The 17529-nt window shown below is 53.1% G+C and overlaps 1 protein-coding gene across 1 annotated transcript in view; it reads left to right on the forward strand.

Moving 5' to 3' along the window:
• The window catches only part of LOC102566356 (alpha-2-macroglobulin-like protein 1), a 39340-nt gene that overhangs the window by 2271 nt on the left and 19540 nt on the right, over positions 1-17529 (forward strand). Inside the window, exons 3-17 of the mRNA XM_059727062.1 lie at positions 1436-1598; positions 2114-2166; positions 4241-4261; positions 5071-5224; positions 5892-5976; positions 6130-6247; positions 7268-7382; positions 8594-8703; positions 8881-9045; positions 9819-10049; positions 11299-11362; positions 11511-11656; positions 12348-12497; positions 13042-13377; positions 16315-16438. Coding sequence (XP_059583045.1) covers positions 1436-1598; positions 2114-2166; positions 4241-4261; positions 5071-5224; positions 5892-5976; positions 6130-6247; positions 7268-7382; positions 8594-8703; positions 8881-9045; positions 9819-10049; positions 11299-11362; positions 11511-11656; positions 12348-12497; positions 13042-13377; positions 16315-16438 — 2035 coding nt within the window. The remainder of the gene's footprint in view (positions 1-1435; positions 1599-2113; positions 2167-4240; positions 4262-5070; positions 5225-5891; positions 5977-6129; positions 6248-7267; positions 7383-8593; positions 8704-8880; positions 9046-9818; positions 10050-11298; positions 11363-11510; positions 11657-12347; positions 12498-13041; positions 13378-16314; positions 16439-17529) is intronic.

Raw genomic sequence — 17529 nt, forward strand, 5'->3', positions numbered from 1 at the left:
GGAGGAAATTCAACCCCATTCGGTGGCTGACTCTCCAAATCTGAATCGAATCAGGGGACCAATTTAAAGATCCAAATCAATTCAAAGCTCTCCGAATCTTCGGCAAAAGTTTGGAGAGCTTTGATGATTTGGGCAGTCCTCGGTGGTCCTTGCTGCAGCCACTCGGAGTTGGGAAGTACTAGGGGCAGAGGAGTAGAGAGCAGCCCATGCGGGGACCCCTGCCAGCCCCCAACCCAGCCTGCTCACCCAGACCCACACCTACTCCCCCAACTCCCACATGCCTGTCCCCACCAACCCCACCTCGGTACTTTAAAACAAAGTCCTGGTGCTCACCGGGTGCTGCTGGGCAGGGGGCTATCCCTACTGCCGGACACTACATGGGGGGCTCTGCACAAGCCACCTCAACCCCCTGCCTACTCCCCAGCCTCCACATGGCTGCCCCACCTGCCAGGGCTCTGGCCCTTTAATAAAAAAAAAAGCGAAGAAAAGCCCTGGGACACTGCTCCTGCTGCAGTCTCGGGGTGTAGAGCCCCCACGTGGCGCAGAGCCCCCACATGGCACGGGGCAGCAGCGGTCGCCCCCACTGGCAGGACCGGTGAATCCCGGGGTTTCTTCAGGTCTTTTTTTTCTTAAAGGGCTGGAGCTGGCCTATGTGGGGCACCCATGAGGGGCTGGGGCAGCCAGGGGGGTGATTTAGGAGCTCGTGCAGAACCCCCCACACAGTATGGGGCATCGGGGATTGCCCCCTAACCCAGCAGCACCTGCTGAGCCGGGGATTTTTTTCCCCCAGATGCTGGGAGCTGTGGTGAGCAGGTGGCCATTGTGAGGATGGGCCCGGCCTGGCTGATTTGGAGATTTGGTGGAATGGATTCAGGACAGTGATTCGAATCACCAAATCAAACCACTGACCCCCGAATCGGCTGAATCCGAAGCGAATACTAGCCGCTTCAAACAAGCCTACTGGCCCCTCCCTGGCTCCAGACCCAGCTCGGTCATTTAATGGGAACAATTCCCTGCAGCTCAGGAATATGAGGTTGCCCAGAGCCCAGCATCCCTGGTCCCTGGGAGTAGCTACAGTGGCATCTCCACACTCAAGGACACAAGTGCTCTGGGGCTGGGTTGCTGCCCCATTCAGACAGGCCACATCCGGTGTCCAGTCCCACACCCTGGAATCAGGGCCATGCTCCACATTGCAGGTCAGGCTGAAGCCAGCAACTCCCCGTGTTATCCCATGCTGTAGGCCACGCTTTTGCCATCATCTCCCTGCTAGCTCTCATTAGAGCTGCTGACTCTGACCTCTCCAGAGTCCTGCATGCCTTGTAACCTGTGGCTTAGCAAGGGCTAGCACAGGGACCCTCAGGCACCCCTGCCAGCCCCTCCTGTGCAAACCAGGCTGCATCACAACCATGCCATGGCTGTGTTTCCCTATGGGCAGGTGCCAGCCCCAACCACCAGCGGGGAGGAAGTTGCCCACCTGCACATCTCAATTGAAGGAGATTCCCTGAAGTTCTCAGAGCGGAAGAAAGTGCTCCTGAAAGCACTGGAGCCTGGGACCTTTGTACAGACAGACAAACCCATCTACAAGCCTGGACAGACAGGTGAGCAGGCAGGAGCTGCTGGGGAGAGCTCGTGGGTTCTGTGCCCTGCAGATGGGCTCCTTGGCTCCGTGGGCTGGTTCCTCTGGGAGGACCAGAGTGGGATAGAGGGGCTCTCACTTCTTCCCCAGTACCTCAACATAACCCCAATAGGAGAGGGGCCCAGTGTTTTCTCCCCTGACACCCCGTGGTACCTGCACGAACTGAAGTGCAGAGTTCAGCTCAGTCCTTAGTGATGGGAGAGGCCTGGCAGGGGGTTGTGATCAGTCTCGTCTCCGGCATCCTCAGGAGGGAAACCAAGGCTGGCTGGGCCCCAGAGACTAAGCTCCACTTTCCCCCAGGACAGGGCCATGTTGTTTTTGCAGAGGACAGCGCGGGGAAGCCTGTACCACTCTCCCCCAGGCAGTGCCCACTCTCACAAGAAGAGAGACCATTCATGCCTGTCCCCAACCCCACTGGAAATTCAGTCAGACAAATAAATCTAGGCCTGACCTGTGTCTGCATTTCCTCTTTTCCAGTGAACTTCCGGATCGTCAGTTTGGATAAAGACTTTGTTCCCAGTAACAAGAAGGTGAGAACCAGGGCCGTGCAGTGGTGGAGGGGATCATAAGGTCAGAGGAGAGGATAAAGAGGGTTAGGAGACCAGAATGTCACTAGGGTCACGCTGGATTCCAGCCCCTGTCCAATTGCAGCCTCTTCTGGGTGTATCTCTCCCAGTCTCACAAGAAGGTGATGTCCTAGATATGGGTTGTAGACAAGTAGGGACAGATTATCGAACGAGTTGCCACTTTCTAGCAGGACCCAGAATATTGTCCAGGGGAAGTGGCTTGGACATGTCACCATAAATTTAATGTCACAGGCAGAAGCAGAAGTGTTTAACCCCATGTGACTTTAACACTGTCACTTCCTTTATTTCCATCTGGGGGTTTTGGGCTTTAGGAAGCAAGCATTTTCTTACATGAGTTGCTCTTCTCTATGTATAAGCCCTTCCTGAGGTCAGCATTTAAAGGAAAATATAGGATGCAGATCAACGCTGAGTTTCATACCTGCATGTAAAGAACCCAGATAGCATCTTTTTGCTTACCTCCTTTTCCTCTTCTTCTGCTCCTCCTTAGGAGCATCTGCATGAGACATTTACTGTGCAGTGGACTAATTAGCTGCATAGTAAATGTCTGGGGATCTTACTATGCACCCCAATTAGGCTGGAGAAACTAATTTTACTCCAGCCTAAAAAACTCCACAGTAGCTCATGTGTAGATGCTGTGCCACCTGTGTGGGACATGAGGGTGCTTCAGTGCAGGGGCTGCCTCCTGACCAGTCCTGCACCAAAGTACCCTTGTGCCCCAGCCAGCCCCTCCACAGCACGTTGAGTCGGAGAAGCAGCCCTGGGCTGGCAGGATGACCCCCCCACGTCCCCTGCCACCTGGGGCTGCTCTGTCCTGGCTCAGTGTGCTGCAATCCCAGCCACATGTGCAGATGCGCACCCAGGAGCAATAAACTCCAAGGCAATAACCCTTGGAGTTTATTGCTGTGTATTAGTACACACTTGTAGATGCACCCCCTGAGAAAGTCTGTCCTCAGTGAGCCTGCATGATTCCTGCCCCTGTGTGCCAGGTATTAAATGTTAACCTCCATGTTAGGGTTTGCATTGTCTTTGACAAGGTGTTCTTTGCCTGGCTGAATACCCTCATTCAACTCCAGAGGGCCCATCTACAGAGACGCAGCTCATACTCTTACTTCCCACCCAGTTCATGCTGGAAGTTCCCCATTCAACCCCACCATATAATGTATGGCAGTGGGGGGGAGGACAAGGTGGGGGAACAACAAGGTGGGGGAACTGAGTCATGTACCTGAGTCTCAGAAATAATACAAGATCATCCCACATTCTTCTTTAAGACCCAACTCAGTGGGATACCTTGGCCACTGCGGGCTCCAAGCAGTTGTTTCTTTCAGTTTGGATGGTCATTGAAATTAAAAGTTTGGGAAATTCCCAAACACAACATGGCTAACTTGCAAGTAAGGCAGCAGGGAAAGCCAACACCTCAACACCGCCACCTCGACATCATGCAAGACCAGAGCCTTCTTGTGAACAGATATGGTCTTAGCAAATCGAAAACATGTAGCTAATGTCATTTGGATAGCGCAACCAGGACTGCAATTCCTTTATGTCCAAATCTGACAAAAAGCAAACAGGCAAGTCCAGAAGTTCATGGTGAAAATTGTGTAAATATCCTTAACTAACCCTGTGCCAACCCTCTCAAGCCAAACACCTGGAACAAACGCCCCTTGTGTCTTCACCATGGGATTGCAGCATGGGATGAGTGCCGTACTGAGACGGGCCGTGTTTGTTCTGTGCTTCCTTCCTGTTAAGCCGCAAGGAGTGCAGCTGCATGAGGGTGGTGCTGGGCACTCACCATCCAGCTGTGCTCCATGAGGGCGAGACATCCAGCTTTGCTGTGCCAGCTCTGACTTGCCTGCCATCTTGCCTTCATGTCACTGCTCTCTCAGTCACCCTCACTGCTTGCCACGGTTCCTCCCCCATTTTCTTGTAAACACCCAAGCCCGATGAGGTCCCAGGCAGACCCCTGGGCAGCTAGCAGTTCCCCTTCCTCTAACGAGCTGTCTTATGTCTGTTTGTTTTGCAGGTGCCCCTGGTGACCCTGCAGGTCAGTCTGTCCCTCTCCAGCCTGGCTCTCTGGAAAGCAGCAAGGGGGTGTTCAGTCTTGGGAGCTTAGAGTATCTGGGCTCTCACCACAGCATCCCGCCAAGCCAGCCCCTCTGCCCTATTCAGGGAAGGGTAAAGGGTCCCAGAACAGCGGGCACATCTGGAATGAGCTTCATGGGTTGTTAATCTGTACAGTCTGGGGATTTATCTGATTTGGATGCAGGCGGGTTTGGCCCTGCTTGCGCCCCTACCTGGGCCACTCATCCTGAGCATTTCCAGCCCTTGTACTCCAGGTCAGCCACCACCTTGAGCAGGCCAGTGTTGCAAGCAGCAGGATGGGGGACTTGGGTGAGCAGCGTGGAGAATGGCATGGACGAGGGTAGGAGGATCCCTGATAGTGCCAAGAGAGGGGAGACAGGAAGATTGGGAAAGTTTCATGGGCAGAGGGGGACAGTGAACACTACCCACAAAGACCTCAATTGGAGCTGGAAAATCCTCCAGGGTCCTAGTCCATCTCCAGGGTCAGGGCAGGAACATCTGCTCCATTTTGTTTCTTCAGCTTTCTCGAGGCTAGAGATGGGTCTTCCCTAGCTAGCCTGGGTTAACTATTCCCAACCTAAGCAATGGTGCTGTCTGGGCAGGGCGGGCACTTGCTGAGGTTTGATTCTCTTCAGGGTAAACAGAGAAGGCCTTGAGTGTCTTGAGTGGTGGACCCAGGCACTAGCCCCGGTACTAGGCTCACTTTGAGGGGAAACCCCAGAGCCTTTCTGTGGGTGAGAGTGGCTAACTCAAGTGTATCTGCATGTTCAGGATCCCAATGGGAACCGGATCGCTCAGTGGCGAGATGTGGCCCCCCAGCAGGGCATCGTGGACCTGTCCCTCCCTCTGTCTGCAGAGCCGGCCTTGGGGACGTACTCCATCGATGTGGAGGGCACTAAGCACTCCTTCAGCGTGGAGGAATACGGTGAGCAGGGGGACCCAGCACAGTAACAGAGGCTGTGTCTCTGGTGGAGGAGCAGCAGTACAGTCCGTAAAACTGTTGGTGGGCCATTTATCTGTGTCCCTTCAGAGGGTCTCTGGGAGCCTGATCCCAGAATTCCCCAGAGCCACCCACCACCGCCCCACAAATATCATCCCAACAGCACCGCATCCTGGCTGCGGGGGATCCAGCCTCCCAGTCCATTCAGCTTCTGTCAACACCCTCATCCTCTGGACCTGTGGGCCAGGGTCAGACGTGGCCCCCAGCTGCCTCCAACTCCAGGCTCCTCCTTGGGCCCCAGAGGCACTGCTTCCCTGCCCCCAAAACATCTCACACTCTTACAAGGCTCTAGAAACCAGCTTGCAGTGAGCTCATCACCTGCCTGCTCGGCAAGCCGCAAGGCACAGAGTAGCCAGTTCTGATCAAGGGCAGCCTGGCTGGGAGCAGTGGGCAAAGCAGGCAGATTTCCCAATGCGGGGGCCAATGTGGTATCAGTGCTACTGGGGCCCAGGGAGAACTGGTAAGAGTGGGCAAAGATTAAGGTAGACCCAGGAAGAAATGGTGAGAAGCTCCAATGCCACAGGCCTGGCACTGAAGCTCCTATGCTGGGAGCGGTGACCCCTGTATCAGTGGCTCCTTTTCTGCCCCACAGTGCTGCCCAAGTTTGAAGTGACCCTTGAGTTGCCCCCTGTGGTGACAGTGCTGAAGGAGACGTTAGAAGTGCGAGTGTGTGGCCAGTAAGTACAAAAGCAGCCACATCAGGGAGGTTCAAGGTAGGGAGTGGGTGTCTGCCCGGGCCCAACACCCCTGCAATACCACTCACCCCAGAAAGGCAGAGTGGGCAAGCATCACTCTTCCTCTCTTGTTGACCTCTTAACTCTACTACGCAGATACACCTACGGGAAGCCCGTTCAGGGGACAGTCCAGATCAGCCTGTGTCAAAAAGCCTGGCGTTTCCGATTTAGTCGTAATGAAGCCCAACAATTGTGCATGGAGTTTACTGGCCAGGTGAGTGCAACTGGGGAGGAGAGAAACGCCTGTGGGATATTTCTGCTTGGCTGAACTGAAGGGGCATTGTGACTTGCATTGATGACAATGCTATTGACGCATATCAGGGCCATCCAACTTCTTCAGCCCTGAACACCAGATCCAAACCATGGGCTCCTCATGAACCACCTCCAGGGGGGAGCTGGTGGCTTGTCAGAGCACTGCTGTAGCCACTACATTAGCATGGCTCTGGAACCCAGGGAGTGAACATGAACGATGGTCCTCCCTGCTTTTTACCCCAGCACTGATTCAAGTCACCAGTAGGCACTGACAACCCAAAGTTGGGGGTGGGCAAGGGGAGACGAGGGTGAGCATCAGCAGCACTCACTTCCTGGATTCCCCAGCTCTGGTAATATAGTGGCTCTGACAGCCATGCCACCACCCCCATGGGCTAAATTATAAGCCTTTGCAGACAGCTTGTGACCCACAGGCTGCCCTTTGGACAACCCTGACATAAATTATTCTGCGATCCATCTGCCTCCCATCATTTATAAACCCTCTGCAGACTAAGGTCCTCATTTAGCCACTGATTTGAATCTTGAGTGGCCCACACCCGGGAACCCCTAGAGTTCATCATGTACAATGGTGGGGGATGATCCAGAAGCTGTTTAACAGGGAACAGCAGTACAGTGCTGAGGAGAGGGAGATGGAAATGTAGGTTCCCACTGAAAGTGTCAGGACAAACAAGGACACAGACTGGAATTGGCTGGGGCTGCCCCCATGCTGAGGGTGAAGTGCGCCACGAGATGTCACAGAACCACATGGCCAGGTTTTCTGTCTCACCAAAGAGACTGCAGCTCCAGCACCATGCTGGGATGTTGGTAGCAGGGCTAACCTCCAGAGGGGAACATCTCCTACCCCTGTTTTCAGCAGCCAGGGTTTCTTGTCGCCTCTCCAAGCAGTGCCAGGCAGAATCCAATTTGATGTGTCAAGCTGTGACCAGTGGGACCTGGCTAAGGCATTGGTAATTCTCTCCTCTAGACCGAGAAGAATGGATGCTTTTCCAAGAAAGTGTCAATGTCTCATTTTAACCTGACTTCCTCTGGATACAGAACGAACCTCCAGGCCACAGCCTCACTAACGGAGGAAGGGACAGGTACGATCAAATACATACTCTGTGGAACATCTACATAGAGATACATGTGTGCATGTACTGACACACACCCAAGTATGTGCATGCTCTTGAGCATTCTTCAACACATGCCTGCATACACACACTTATACTCACATGTGCTCACGGCCTCATGTACAGGCACACCCAGCATACAGCATGTAGCAGCGAGGTAGAACTGTCTCTTGCACGCATGAAAGTATAACTTCTAGCTCAGAGACAGGGTTTCTGCGAGGGCCCATCGTGTTGAAAAACATGCCCAAATGATGTTAGGCTCCTCAGCAGCTTCCCTGCTTCAGGCAGCTGCTGCTTCCAGCCAGGATTTGAAAGGGATTTGCCTGCCCAGGGGATAGTCAGGCCCAGGTGCCATCCTCTGGTTTGTTCCACCCAGTAATGGGGTACTACAACGGGATGCTTGCCCCGTCAGACATGAGCTATGGTCCACGATTGCTATTTTTACTACTACCGCCAAGCAGCTCCATCATTACACTGAAACTAAACTGACCATGGACATCTCAGCTTCTAGTTACAATAATGTTCACCAGAGGTTCAACATTTCTGGGTTTGGCTTTGCTCTCAGAGCCTCAAGCAAGGAACCCATCCCTGTGTCCTTGCTCCTGAGAGACTGCCTCCATTCAGGTGGCAGTGGCATCCTACACTGTAGCTGCAGCTGCTTCATAAGGCCCCAAAGTAAATGTACATTTCATCCATGAGACCTCTGGCTTCTAAAGGGGTCAGATAAGTGTTGGGCCAAAAATGTTAGCCATCAGGTGCTGGCTTCAGGGAGCAAGTGGCCAAATGGTGGAACAGAGCAATGCAGAGCGGTAGGGAAATTGAACATCTGACACTGCCTTCTTCAGGAAACGGGGCACCAGGGGCTGAGAGAGCTGGAGGGTGAGGGCTAGGGCTGTTCAGTGAAGAGGACTCAGTGAAGAGGCACTGCAGCCCCATGACAAGGCGCTCTGCTGGGATATGTCAAATGGCCCCTTGGGATTATATCCCAGGGAAAGGGCTTTAGTTTCCAGTCTCCAGATTCCCAGGGAAAATGCTTCTCTGCCCACATTTAGACCTCTCCAACTCTTTCCCAAATGGAGCCCTCCAATCCAGAGCTAGAGATAGGAACCGAGCTTCTGGGAGAGAAATCTGGGACACAGCCTTCACCCAGCTCTGACTCCCAGCCCCTCCTTTACCACCAGGGGTAGAGCGCAATGTGACCAAGAGCTGCTGGATCGTCTCTGACATTGTCTCGGTGACCTTTGAGAAAGCTGATGCTTCGTACAAGCCTGGAATCCCCTTTGTTGGCAAGGTAATGGGGTCATCAGCACCCCTCACTGCTCACCCCAAAATATCCTGCCATTATACTTCTATGCCCTCACATCATAGCCTCTTAGTCCCCCTGCAGCAACTCCTACTCCTCCAGTCTTGCCCTTCCTCCATGAATGCACCCTGGAGTCATACATCTCCCTTTTCCCTTCTGGCTCAGCTGCTCCTGAAGGTGACAGACAGCTCTTCAGTGAAGAATGAGAAGCTTCATCTCTTTGTTACCCATGGGGGAGGGACAGAGAACAAGACATTTGTGACAGATGAATCTGGGAGAGCCTCCTTTGAGCTGGACTCGTCCAGCTGGACTGGGACAGTTACTCTAAGGGTAAGAGATGGGCATCCCAGGGAACCTGTCCTCCATTATCTCAATCCCCTATTGGGCTACCCCAGCTGGCAAGTAAACCACTAGCTGGCTCAGTGGCAAAGCCCAGGAGGTTCTTTGTATCAAAGAAGAGCCCTTGTGAGAGGGGAAATCCATGAGCTGCAGCAGGCACGACAGAAGTGCAGGATTAGAAACGAAGGCTTCTAAAATAAACCATTGCTCAGGTCATGGACTCAAACAAGAGGGTGGCCCTTTGTAGAGCAGGACAAGAGAATCAGGAAGGGGAGGGGGTCCTGTCCCACTAGGCAGTATAGGGAGCACCTGGTGTCAATCCTGCGTTATCATATATTATAGACCCTGCACCCCTGCCTGGGAGTCAGGGATGCTCAGGGATGGCAGGATATTTTCTGCAGGACTCACATCATGGGGACAGGGAATAGACCACCCCAGGGGTCATCACTGCAGAACTGACCGTAGGCAGGCAGAGGCTGCACCATCCTCTGGCATCAACCAGCTACAACTGGAGACAAGAGCCTGAGCTGAGTGCCTGCCTGCTCTGAGGCAGTATGATAGATCATCTGGGTCATGGGCACCCAGCTGCTGAGGGGCAGCTGCCCCATTCTAGCTGCTGGGACTGCCCTTGTCCCTCTCATGGACACAGGGTCGAGGGATTAAGAGTGAGCTCAGCCTGCATCCTCCAAGCCTGTGGCACTCATTGAATATGTCACATGCTTAGCTGATTCCTGAAATCCTCAATTGTTTCTGTATTCCCCCAGGGGCAGTTCAAAGAGGTGGATCACAGTTATGTGCGTGGGAGAGTCTCTCCCCAATACAGAGATGCCTACCATTCCCTGGAGCCCTTCTACTCAGAGAGCAAGAGTTTCCTGAAGATCCATGCACAGGGAGAGGTGCTTCCCTGTGATCAGACCCAACAGCTTCAAGTGGAGTACATCATTGCCAGGAAGGCCCTGGGAGCTGAGACCAAGAGCCTGGATTTCTACTTCCTGGTGAGCCCCATCCTGGGCTTGTCTCATGCTTTTCCTTACCGCAGCACAGATTCCCAAGCCTCTGTTCATCAGCCAGTGAGACCTGGAGCCTGACGCCCTCAGTGCTTGGCAATTTGATAGGCTTACTACGAAGCATAATGGCGGTGTTCTCACTATAGAGCAAAGCTGCATTTGTTGTACTTGGTTGCATCAGTCTGTGCATTTGCCAACATCCTCATGCTAAAACTACAGGTTGGCATCCTTGGGTTACTTATTGCAGGGCCTTCCTGTGGTCTGTTCCCTGCAAGATCTTTTGCTTAACCTAAATTGCAGATTCTGCTACTCATTTGACAAGACACTTCTTGTCAACACAGTGGCAGACAGGGATCTTGGAGTCATTGTTGACTCCAGGATGAACAGAGCCGCCAATGCGAGGAAGTGGTCAGTAAGGCTAACCGCACCTTGTCGTGCATTTACAGATGCGTGACAAGCAGGCTCAGGGAGATGATCCTTCCCCCATATGAGGTTTTGCTCAGGCCGCAGTTGGAGTACTGAGTCCAGTTCTGGGCACTGCACTTCAAGAGGGTTTTGGCTAGCATTGAGAGGGTCCAGAGGAGGGCCACTCGCATGGTCAGGGGCAGCGGGTCAGGCCCTATGAAGAAAGGCTAAAGGGTCTGAATCTACTCAGCCTCCACAAGAGAAGGCTGAGAGGGGATCTGGTGGCCGTTTACAAACTCACCAGGGGGGACCAGCGGGAATTGGGTGAGGCTCTGTTTCACCATGCACCATGCAGGTTACTAGGAATAACGGCTATAAATTGTTAGCGAGCAGGTTCAGACTGGACATCATGAGACATTACTTTACAGTTAGGGCTGCCAAGCTCTGGAATGGGCTCCCAAGGGAGGTGGTACTCTCTCCTACCTTGGGGGTCTTCAAGAGGAGGCTGGACAGATATTTGGCTGGGGTGATATAACACTTGTTCCTGCCTGGTAACTGGTATGGGGCCCTTTGCCTTAGCTACACTCCTGCAGGCTTGACCAACCACTGGGAATGGTTGAGGTGGCAACAGTGGGATTCAGGGCCTTCTTCTGCAATGGGACACCTGTTTTACTCCCGCCTCAGCCTGCTGGTGCCCAAATGTCCTCCCCCATCATCTGTGCTTTGCCCAATGGGTAGAGAAGCTGCATCCTGCCCTGGATCTGGCCCTCCCCACATCATGCCATTTGTCAGGCCTTCCATGTAGGAGGAGTGACTCCTATCTCCTCCACAGGTTGTGGCCAAGGGAGCCATCATAAGGAGCCTGTGGAAAGGACTAGACTTTGGAGAGGGGGCTGGTAAGTGCTAAGGGATGGGTGTGTGCAGCAAGGGCCCTGCACCCAAGGCACTGGGGGGGGGGCTGTGGGATTAATAATTTATTTGCAGGAGGGAGCTCTGCAGTCTGTGCCAGGGCCTCACTTCTCCCATGTGTCTCCATTGGCCCAGAGCTGAAGGGCTCCTTCTCCACTGAGCTGCCTGTTGGGGCTGAGCTGGCACCCTCTGCCAAGGTGCTGGGTTATACAGTGCTGCCCAGTGGAGAGATGGTTGCCGATAGCACTGAGCTTCACATGACCAAGTGCTTCCTGAACAAGGTGAGCACAGGGCTTGGGCTAGAGCAGCCTTCGGGGGAAGCCAAGGAATTGCCCCCTGCTCTGACTGAGAACCCGGCAGAGGTTTATCACTGGTGCCTCAGCCCCTCCTTGCCCCGCCTTGTGCCAGCCCAATGCCCCTGCACCTCCCTCTGCTCCTCCTGCACCGCAGAGTGTCTGTCAATAACTGCAGCTTTGTGAGCCATCCTATGATGATGCTAAATAGACCTGAGCAGTCTCATCCCCTTCTTTGCCCCGCACTGTCTCCCAAAGACCCAGTCAATTCGCTAGAGACATCTGGAGTCAGCGGGACTCTCAGTGTCTGCAGATATCACATCTGCCCTCATGGGACTGTCTCCTCATGCATTTGAGTGATGTCTCTCCTCTCGGCTCTCACCTGATGCACCTGTCCCTGCGCCCTTCTTCTGCCCTCCCCTCACACCCTGTGGTGTCTGCTGTGGTAGCTTCCTGAAGGAAATGCCAAATGCACATATCTTGTCCTCTCCCCTACCCCAGCACTGATTCCCAAGCCCCCAGCCCACCAGCCAGTGAGATGTGGAGCCTGCGGCCCCGAGTGCCATAAGCTTGCCTCCATGTCTGCCCTTGCCTGGCACTGCCTCCTCCCTCCCTGGGCATGGGCAGGGCATCCTCTGTCCCTCTCAGTCCCCACCTCATACCCTCATGCCCTCCTCAGGTGAAGCTGGCGTTCTCGCAGGACAGGGCCCTGCCAGGCTCCGAGCTCCACCTCCAGGTACAGGCCTCCCCTGGCTCCCTGTGCGCTGTCCGGGCCGTGGATCAGAGTGTGCTGCTCATGAAGCCCGAGGCTGAGCTCAGTGTTGACACGGTAAGTCCAACCCAGCTGGCGAGGAGCACTGTGGCAGAAGGCCTCCTTCTGCTGTACCATGGCAAGGATAGGGAATGGCAGAGCCCAGCACTAATACCTGCCATCCGGGGCATGATGGCTCTGCCCACAGCAGGTTCAGCCTCATGACTCTTGTGAGAAAGGACACAAGACTCAGTGAATAAGGGATAGAGCCACAGTGTTTCCCTGCTGGGGTCCCTGGGGTCAGCCCCTGTGGTAACTGCAAACCATTTCCTGAGAAAGCCTCAGCTGCCTGTATGCATTGCCCACCCACCTCTACACACCCACCGCTTCCAGTGCATTCATAAAGGATAAATCCCAGTCCTCAGATGAGAGCTGGTCGTGTGGGACAGGGAGGACAGGCCATGAGGATGCCCATGCAGGGAATGGAGTTGGCTGCTTAATTCTGGTGCGGATGTGCCTGCAGTCACAGGGGAGGTTTCCCGGGTCGTGTATAGAAAGAAGGGTTGGAGAGGGGTGTCTGTGCCTTGGGCTTTTGCCTGACTTGGTCCGTGTTTGCTTTTAGGTCTATAACTTGCTTCCACGTTTCCCCAAAGGAAGCTATCCCTACAAGGCTCAAGATCCTGACACACACTGTCCAGGACCATTTTGGCGGCCATCCATGAGAGTTCCCATAGGTTCGGCTTTTGGCCGTCGTGACAACCTGAGACAACCTAGTAAAAGAGCAGTTAACCCTGAGAATTGTCTAGTACGTCCATTTCCTCCTCCTGAAAGTGACATGTCTGAACCTATGATATTACTGCCACTGTCACGGCCATGGCCACCGCGAAGGCGACCACCACCATTTGGGTATCAACTTCCTTCTCTCCAGAGCCATTCTGACACCTACAGCTTGTTTCAGGTATGGGGCACACCTAGCCATGGGCAGATGCAGGATTCTGAGAAAGGGGGGATGCAAGCGATGTGGTGCATTGTCCCACAGCACGATGTAGATTTTTCTCAAAATATAAAAGAACTCAAAGTTTTGCTAATATGCCAGAGGCTGTGTTAGTCAGTCTGTGATCCCAGCAAAAGCACCTGAGTCTATAGGAGACTGCCAGCTCCAGGGTGGGGCAGGCATCTGGTGCCAGGGTAGCACAGCTGTTACCCCCCAACCTGGTCATGGACTGAACTGCCTCCTGCAACCCCACTCAAGTCCCTCAGGCACTCCACCCAATGCCCCTCACTGCTTTCCCTGCATTGTCCCTGCCATCTCTGCCCCCTGTTATCCCACGTATCCCCATTCTCAGCCCCACCCCATCCTGCCCCGACCCCATCAGATTCCACCATCCCCCTGACTGTCACAGCCCCCGTGAACCTGCTGCACCCTACACAGGCTCCTCCCCATCATGTCCCAGGCCCCTGACCCCTTACCATCCCCCTCACACCCTGCTGAGCCCTCCCCTGCCCTTCTGTGCATTCAAACCAGACTGGAACTCAGCAAAACCCTTGGGCCCCCTTACCCTTCTTATTCCCAACTCTTTTCACAGCTCATTTCACCCCCATTCACTCCAACACCCACCTGGGCCCCAAAACAACTGTCCCATCTGCCCCTCAAACCACTCCATCCCCATAATGCCCCAGCTCCTCTTCACCCCACACCCCTGTACCCCATAAGCCCCCTCTTCCCAAAAGCCCCTTGGTGCCCACAATCCCCCCATCCAGTCCCTCATGGCCCCTCAGAGCCCCTTCCCCTCAAAGCCCCTCCTAAGCAGTCTCACCCCCACCCCTCACCATAGGGTTGGTAATACCTATGGAGGGAAGAGCTTAGCAGAAATCAAGTAGATAATAATGAGCCATGGAGTTAATTGATTCTCTTTATTCCACCTGAAAAGAAATGCTGCTGTGCTTGCCTGGCAGTTTGTTTTAAACTCTGAGTGGAGCAGAAAACAGAGTTGGGGGTGAGACAGCACCTCCAACTCCCCTCTAGATCTGCCCTTGTGCTTGGCATTGCCTTTTTTAGGGTTTCACTGACTCCTCTATGCTGAACGCTGCTGGCATCCCAGGGGCAACATCCCACCAACTAGGGACTGGCCTGCTCTATGAATCATTCTCGGTGGATGCTCCTAGTGAAATCCCCCTGGGATTCACTGCACCAGCCTTCTGACATACTCAGAGAGGGCTCTAACCAGGGACAGACTCTGTGGGAAACCCACAGAGCATTAACCCTCAAACCTCACCATAGCCCACTCCTGGGCAGATGTATATTATAGCAAAGACTTGTAGCAGTGATTATAATTAAGGTAGCCTGACACTTCCTGTTAGAAGACTTCTCAGTTTCTTATAAAGCTGTCAGACTAAAGCTGGGCTTAGATCTCCTGTGCCAGATTTCTGCCATGGGCTGCATTTCTTTGGAAAGTTTTGTTTGAAACAGTTCAGCATTTTCTCAGAAGATTGGGGCAAATACAATTTTTGGCCAATGCAAAAATATGCTTAAATTTGTTTAAATATGAAACTGCCTAGTAGAGCAGACATGTGAAATATGGTGGTGATGTCAGCTGAGAGTCCGTGAGGTGTCCCTTGCACTCCTGGGAAATTCGACCTAAGCGTGGCTGAATTACAGATCTCCAAAAATCACAGTCTGTTCATGCTGTGCAAGGGTTTTTCAGCTGTCCTGTGATCCAGCATGCTCCATACTCCCTCTCCTCTTGCTGTGACTTTTCTCCTAAACTTCTCCAGCTAAGCCCCTGGTTATTCAGGGCAGCTACACCTAGTGGTATGAAGGTAGCTGGACTGCAGTTCCAATCAGGACAGCACAACACAGCACAAGGGCACGGTCTCTGAGCATGTGGACAAACAAGCAAGTTGTTGCAGGGTAGATGATGCATGTAACTGTTTATGTCCTCTCTCTTTTCTCTGGGTAAGTGAAAGCTAAGCTGCAGTAGTAGTACCTGACCATGTTGCATGAAAGGGAAAAGAAGCTTGGTTCAGACTCCATTTACAGCAGGGTAAGTGTAGGGAAAATAGGCAGTGACCATGAAGTAGCTTTGCTGTACTAATTCCCTGACTCTTTTGAACTGCTGTGTGTTTGATTGTCCACACATCATTCTTCACATCTGCTTTCTGTAGTATGTTCCCTCTGAATCCTTCCCACTGGCTGTTCACCTCCATCAGGCAGTCACAGCTGTGTTGTGGGGATGGTGTGTGCCCCTCTTCAGTCCTGTTTTCCAGAGGCTAAAATGCAGATGGAATCGTCATTCTAGAAGGGCAAGAGGGACCCCTGGGGAAATGTAATGTGAGGTACTGGGCATTTCTTATACAAAGTGAGTGACTCACTATAGGTCACAAGGCAGGCTGACAGCAGAGGATGAGAGAGAGCCCCTGCTTCTTGACCTCCAGGCATGGGACCCAAGCACTGAGCCACACTGCCACTGCTAAGACATAGCTGGGAGCAAAAGGGTACAATTATTAGAGGACAGATCAGCTGATTAACAAACCAATATGTGATCTGTAAGGCTGGAACTAGCTCCTGGATCTTGCAGACCTCACTTGTGTCTTTCAAAACTAAAGGCAAAATACTGCACTGTATGGATCAACCCCAACCAGGAGAACATGGTGAAGAGATGAGCTGATGGTTCTTTCCCATGTCTGTCCTCGAGGCCTCATCTATAAAATATTGATCTACCATTGCAAAGTCCTAGATGTTCCCTGGTAACCCAGATAGGGCTGATCCCCTGCTCACTGTCATGTTATGTTATGGGATCATTTATCATTCCAGGGGGCAATAGCAAAGACCATGCTAGTGCAGCTAGCAGTGTTGCTGTGACTGATGCTTTTCCTTCTCTCTCTCGTTTTCCAGAATGCAGGTTTGAAAGTTGCCACTAACACCAACATCAGGATGCCCTGCTTGACTGAAGAATTTATTCCTGTCCGTGAAACTTACAAACACTACAAAGGCCCAGCAGGTCCGCTACTCACTGGAGGTCAGTGGGGCCTGAAACTAGACCCTGTCCTTCTCTCTTCTTTCAAATGCATCCTCTGGCATCCTTGGTAAAGTCTTTGAAAAAATTATCAAGGCTCACATTTGTGAGAGCCCGGCAGGGCAAATTATGCTGAGGGGAAACCAGCACGGGTTTGTGGCGGGCAGATCGTGCCTGACCAATCTAGTCTCTTTCTATGACCAGGTTACGAAACGCCTGGACACAGGAGGAGGGGTGGATGTCGTATACTTAGACTTCAGGAAGGCCTTCGATACGGTATCCCACCCCATACTGGTGAACAAGTTAAGAGGCTTTGATGTGGATGACTACACAGTCCGGTGGGTGACGAATTGGCTAGAGGGTCGCACCCAGAGAGTCGTGGTGGATGGGTCGGTCTCGACCTGGAAGGGTGTGGGCAGTGGGGTCCCGCAGGGCTCAGTCCTTGGACCGATACTCTTTAATGTCTTCGTCAGTGACTTGGACGAGGGAGTCAAATGTACTCTGTCCAAGTTTGCAGATGACACAAAGCTATGGGGAGAAGTGGACACGCCGGAGGGCAGGGAACAGCTGCAGGCAGACCTGGATAGGTTGGACAAGTGGGCAGAAAACAACAGAATGCAGTTCAACAAGGAGAAATGCAAAGTGCTGCACCTAGGGAGGAAAAATGTCCAGCACACCTACAGCCTAGGGAATGACCTGCTGGGTGGCACAGAGGTGGAAAGGGATCTTGGAGTCCTAGTGGACTCCAAGATGAACATGAGCCGGCAGTGTGATGAAGCCATCAGAAAAGCCAATGGCACTTTATCGTGCATCAGCAGATGCATGACGAATAGGTCCAGGGAGGTGATACTTCCCCTCTATCGGGCGCTGGTCAGACCGCAGTTGGAGTACTGCGTGCAATTCTGGGCGCCACACTTCAAGAAGGATGTGGATAACCTGGAGAGGGTCCAGAGAAGGGCAACTCGTATGGTCAAGGGCCTGCAGACCAAGCCCTACGAGGAGAGACTAGAGAAACTGGACCTTTCAGCCTCCGCAAGAGAAGGTTGAGAGGCGACCTTGTGGCTGCCTATAAGTTTATCACGGGGGCACAGAAG

This window comes from Alligator mississippiensis, chromosome 4 (assembly GCF_030867095.1).
Source record: "Alligator mississippiensis isolate rAllMis1 chromosome 4, rAllMis1, whole genome shotgun sequence".
In the NCBI taxonomy this organism is placed as follows: Eukaryota; Metazoa; Chordata; order Crocodylia; family Alligatoridae; genus Alligator; species Alligator mississippiensis.